Source organism: Macrotis lagotis, chromosome 3 (assembly GCF_037893015.1).
Source record: "Macrotis lagotis isolate mMagLag1 chromosome 3, bilby.v1.9.chrom.fasta, whole genome shotgun sequence".
In the NCBI taxonomy this organism is placed as follows: domain Eukaryota; kingdom Metazoa; phylum Chordata; class Mammalia; order Peramelemorphia; family Peramelidae; genus Macrotis; species Macrotis lagotis.
The window spans coordinates 289,460,975-289,466,974 of record NC_133660.1 but is presented as its reverse complement, the minus strand read 5'-3'; the positions used below and the strand labels follow the sequence as shown (position 1 = coordinate 289,466,974).

The 6,000-nt window shown below is 34.8% G+C and overlaps 1 protein-coding gene across 1 annotated transcript; it reads left to right on the top strand.

The window, feature by feature from the left end:
• Nucleotides 1–1,960: 1,960 nt before the first annotated feature.
• On the top strand, nucleotides 1,961–2,905 carry LOC141519455 (olfactory receptor 14I1-like). The gene has a single exon (XM_074231693.1). It carries the CDS (start codon nucleotides 1,961–1,963, stop codon nucleotides 2,903–2,905), a length of 945 nt encoding a protein of 314 aa, XP_074087794.1.
• The last annotated feature ends 3,095 nt before the right edge of the window (nucleotides 2,906–6,000 follow it).

Below are 6,000 nucleotides of genomic sequence, written 5' to 3'. Positions count from 1 at the left end.
AAAAGACTTCTGCTAGTCTTTCAAAATTGGGGGCACAAATGGACTATCCATTTTTTTCAGAATAATGTATCATTAATGCAGGTGGTCTTAGAAAGAATGAGGATGTAATATATAATGCTGTCCAACTGCTTACTTGCAAACTCAGCATTAGAGCTCTTGAAATGTCTGTCAAGTATAAAAAGTTTGAACTATGAAGTTGAGATTAGAGATTTGACTAATTTGTGAGGAACATTTTGGAAGAAATGAAATTTCTAATTTATTATAATGTATTTTGTTAAAACCAATTACATAAATCTTATGCCCTTGAATAGGGGAGAGAATAATTGAACCACCAGATAGCACTATGGAATATCAGATCTGAAGTCAAGAAGAATCAATTTCATGAGTTCAAATGTGACCACAGACACTGTCTCTATAATACTGGGTGAGTCACTTAAACCTGTTTGTCTCAATTTCTTTTCTGCAAAATGAGCTAGAGAAGCAAGTGGTGAAGAACTCCAGTTTATTTGCCAAGAAACCAAAATAGGGAAATGGAGAGTTTACAGAACTAAAAAATGAAAACAACAGAAAAATCACTGCTACTAATTTCATGGGTATATATATATATATTTGTATATATTGTATATATTTGTATATATATATTTTTTATAAGAGGGAAACTCTTATAAAGTTATTTTAAAATGAAAAACTGAATCAGTCTGGGCATCCCTTTATCCTCCTGTGCCATAATACTGATGCAGGGGAAGAAGAGAATTTGAATGTTACAGAAAGAATTTGGGTGGAGATGTAAATTAATTCTTGATTTGTAAATTGACTTGAAGTAGAGAATTATGAATATAACAGAAACAATTGTAATCTTGGGTGGAGACCCTCCCCATTCTTAAAGTACCATTGATTCATTATTTAATGAAAAATTTGTATACTGATCTCCTTTGGTTTTACCCTCTAAATAATTCCCAGTATAGTAAGAGAAAAGGAGTTCACCTTTTACCCTCTGGATGAGAGGCAAGACATAAAAACCTGACCTGGACTACAGTTCAGGAGGCCTCAGTCTTCTTTCACAATGGCCCAGTAAACACTGCCTGGTTGTTCATTTCTCTCTCTCTCTCTCTCTCTCTCTCTCTCTCTCTCTCTCTCTCTCTCTCTCTCTCTCTCTCTCTCTCTCTCTCATTCTGTCTCCCCCCCCCCCAGCCCTTCTTATGTGTTGTAACCTTTTAATAAATTTTTGTTTTATTTTCACCTATGATTTCCTGAGTCTGAATAATGATTCTTCATAGGCAGAACCGAACTCAAGTAGCCATCAGCTACGATACTATCAATGAAATTATTTATTTTATAGAATGTTTGGGTATTTTCAGACAATTTTACTGAACCCAACCCTAAAAATATATAATGACAGTATTAATCTTTCCCTCATCCTTAGTTTTCTCTCATTCTTTCTTGATCTATATCTATATCTATAAATAGATATAAAGACTGAAGTTTAGATAGATTATAGAGAAATATAGAAGTTGGTATAGAAATATACATATTTATATATTTGTATGTAAGAAATTCTGTAAAACATGTCTCTCTTTATGTGTGTGCATGTCTATATGCAGGAAAACAGATGTATGGAATCCATTTCTCTCCTTGTTAGATGTCTTTATTAACTCTGAAGTAATATCTTTCATTTTTTTTTGAGGTTCATAATGTATAACATCCCCTGGTCATTCTGGATGGCTAAGATCTAAAACACTGCTCTGGACCTCTTGGAAGCATCTTAGTTTCGCCATTTCTACTGCAAGCCTTTAGTTTGTTTTGACTTTAAGCTATTGTGTGATTTTTTTTTTTCAGCATTAATTGGACAGAATAATTCAGAAGTACTCAGCATTTTATTTTTTTCTTCTTTTCAACACTTTTTTTTCTGTTATTCATAGTGTTATTTGATTTTATTTAGGTACCAACACACTAGCAGGGAATGAACAACTTCTCCATCATCACCGAGTTCCTCCTCATGGAGTTCTCCAGTAAGCGGGAGCTACAAGTCTTACATGCTGTGCTGTTCCTGATGATTTACCTAGTGGCCCTGATGGGAAATCTGCTCACCATAGCTGCAATTATTACTGACTCACACCTTCACTCTCCTATGTATTTTTTTCTGAGCAACCTATCCCTCCTGGATATCTGTACTATCTCAGTCATTCTTCCTAAATTCATTGTGAATTCTTTGTCTGGGATTCATTCTCTGTCCATCGTTGGTTGTGCTATTCAAATCTTTTTCTTTACCTTTTTTGTATCAGCAGAGTTTGCTTTGCTTGTGGCCATGTCCTATGACCGCTTTGTGGCCATCTGCCACCCCTTACACTATGGCATCATCATGAGTCCTGCACATTGTCTTGGGGCAGCATCTGGTTCCTGGCTCAGTGGGCTTATTTATTCAGCTGTCCACATAGGTAACATGTTCCGCAAACCCTTCAGAGGATCCAATGTGATTCATCAATTTTTCTGTGATGCCCCTCATATCTTGAAAGTTTTAGCCTCTGATGTGTTTAACACTGAGTTTGTATTAGTTTTGGCAAGTTTATGTGCCTTATTATTCTGTTTTGCCTTTTTAGTTGTCTCATATACCCGCATCTTATCCACTGTACTCAAGATTCCTACTGTGGAAGGGCGCTACAAAGCCATTTCCACCTGCTCCCCTCAGTTAATTATCCTCCTCTTGTTTCTCATTTCTATAATGCTTGCAGTTCTCAGGGACACATCTGACACAGCACCTATCCAAAATCTTCTAATTGCATTGTCCTATACAACATTGCCTCCACTGATAAATCCCATCATCTATAGTCTGAGGAACCAGAAGATTACGGTTGCCATGGGCAAGATGATCAAAAAGAGGGTCTTTTCCCTATGTTTGTCAATATAAAACAAACTGGAAACTACATGTTTGGACTCTCAAATATGTAAAATGATGACCATATGAAGTAGCTGAAAGGAAGGGAGAAGTGGCACCCAAAATAATACCACCCAGGTAAATGACCCTTTAGATGCAATGTTAAATGGGAAGAAATGAAACAATCATTTATTTTAGCAAAACAAGAATGCATCCTACCAGTGGTCTATAGTGAAATTATTCAGATCTTTGCCCTTGTCTTTGAATAACAATGTCATCAGAAGAGTCAGTGGAATAATAATTGATTCCCTCAACAGGATGGTTGTGCTGTTTTTCTTCCCAATGGGAATCTTGCCTTCTCACTTTCTTTTACTTCTGTCAATCTTTTTTTTTTTTGGAATCTTTCTTTTCTTTCCATGTTGTTGCATGTTGAAGCTATATTTATCCATTCAAATATAGCTATATATATATATGACAATTTATACACTTGTATACAAATGTGTTTGATCTTAAATTCTTTGTTCCTATTTTTTGTTCATTTAAAAATGAGAGAGTTGGCTATATGACAATTATAGTCCTTGCATTTAATTTTTAGACTATGATTTTATGCAATATTTTTTTCAACCCTGAAGTTGGAATTAGTGTTCATTACATCTACTTTAAAATTTATATTATCTTGTTCCTCACGTATTTAATGGATTTATTTTTTATTTTTTAGAAGTATTAATATTGTATCTCTCCTGCATTCCCCTGTTCCCTTTTCATTTACATAATGCCAAATTGGTTGTCAAAAATAATGGATCTCTTGAAATGATCATATGTATATCAATTGACAAAAATATTTTAACTGGTTCAATTCTTAAGGAAATATTTGTTGTGAATTTTAAAAGGGCAACACTTCAGGGCATTACTTGTATTAATTAGAATCTAGTCATTCTCTTTGACAGCAAATTCTGCTTTGTTTTTGTCTTTGTATTTATTGGAAAGCATTATCTCAGAATCTAAGTACACAGGGCCAATCTCATGTCAATACCAAGATAAAGTGAAAATTGGTGCATCATGTAGACAAAAGCAATGATCTCATAAGTCAATTAAAGGAGCATGGACTATTTAAAATGTGATATATTTAGGTAAGGGAAGAATTTGAAACAAAATGAATTTGAGAAAATATAGAAAGAAAAATGATTAATTTTGATTTTATTTACATTTTTTAATAATTGTACAATTAAAACCAATGTAGCAAGGATTAGAAGAAAGGAAGGAAACTGGAAAATCTGTTAGCAAGTTTCTTTGTTAAATGTCCCATTTCTCAAAGAGGTAGAGAAAAGAGTCAAATTTATAAGAATACAATTTTTTTCTCTTTTAATGGTGATACCTTTATTGTTTATTTTATTTTTTAAATTTATTTAAAATTTTTTTAAGGCAATTGAGTTGTCTTCCCCAAGGTCACACAGCTAGATGACTATTAAGTGTCTGAAGATGGAGTTGACCTCTAGTCCCCCTGACTCCAGGGCCACTGCTCTATCCACTGTTCCACATAGTTACTCTGAGATACATTATATATTAGAGAAAATAAATATGAAGTATCATCACACACCTACCAGTCTGGTTAATATGAAAGAAAATTGAAATGGCACAATTAAATGGAATTTTCTTAATGACAATAAATGATAACTTTAAATCACGAATTCTAGTTCTTAACGAACACACTTTATTACCCATCCACCAATGATCAATCTAGATAGAGGAGGGTGGAGGGAGAAGACAAGACAGCCCAGGGCTTCTCCTCTAGGTCTGCTCCTTATTGGATTGATCCTGATTTCTGAGCCTTCATCCAGGAGACACAAGGAAACACATGAAAGACAATGATTGGGGTGAGCTGGGGTTGGAGAGTTTTAGGAATAGCATCGAGGTTTGTGTGATTCTCCTTGGATCAATCCCAGGCCTTCCTTTTATGGAATCCAAGCTCAGAAACTGTATAAGTTCCATCCTAGTGCACTTCAGCTGTTAAGAAACATTCTTTGTAATGCCATCTTTGTGTTGAAGAATTATTTTATCTCTGTATCTTCTTGTATTTTGCTTCTAGTTATTTTGAATAGTGGGCTGCCTGATCTGGAGCTGCTCCTTGCTCCTCAGTGAACATGACTTCTACTAATGTTTACAGCAATGGTTTTGCTTTCTAGATATTTCAAGCTATTCAGTTCATGCATATTTCCCAGAAGTTTATAGTCTTCACTAGTGACTGTCAATTTGCCTGGTACTTGGCCATTTGAAAAACAAGTCCTGGTATAGTAACATCTAGCACAGTGAAAGGAGAAAGGAGATGCAATGGAGGGCAGGATTGGGATAGCAGTGGAGAGGGAATGGAGGAAATGAAAGGAGAAGTGGAGAGAGAAATGGGAGAGGAGGAGAAAAGGTAAAGAGGAAGATTTAGACAGAGAGATAGGGAAGGGGGCTAGGAGCGGGGACTGCTTCACCATTTCTTACTGAACAATGGCTTTCAATCATACTCATATATCACATCTTATTCAGCCATTCACCAATTGATGGACATTCTTATAGATTCTAATTCTTTATCATCACAAAAAGAACTATTTCAAATGTTTTGGGACCTCAAGATCCTCTTATTTTTGTCTAGGTATTTTTGTCTAAAAAATTTGCCTGTCATATTCTTAGCCACATTTTCCAATAATAGTTGCTCTTCCAATAATATACTTACTTAAGTCATTCTTATGGAGCAGCTCTTCAAAATTTTCCCAGGATATACCTTTAAGTTTATTCTGTTAGTAATGCTTATTCTTTCATTTCTTATAAATATAGACAATCAAGAAAGCAACAAATCAAGATCTGATTTGTGATTTTTTCAGGAGCAAATTATCATATTGAAAATTTAACAATAGGACCTCTTGAACCAGTTGGGTTTCACATCAACTCAGTCCTAAGAATTTATCTCAATTTCCATTTCCATTTCCAGGGTCTTAGACTATCATTCAGTAGCCTCTCCTTGGAGTTTTTTAGTTTATATCTAATTTCTAATAAAAGTTCTGGTATCCATTATCTGCCAATCCCCCCCAACACACACACACACACACACACACACACACACACACAAAGACATATCATTATCA

Bases quoted from the DNA above. Each gene is read 5' to 3' on its own strand.
- LOC141519455 (XM_074231693.1), top strand. From the start codon at position 1,961: ATGAACAACTTCTCCATCATCACCGAGTTCCTCCTCATGGAGTTCTCC.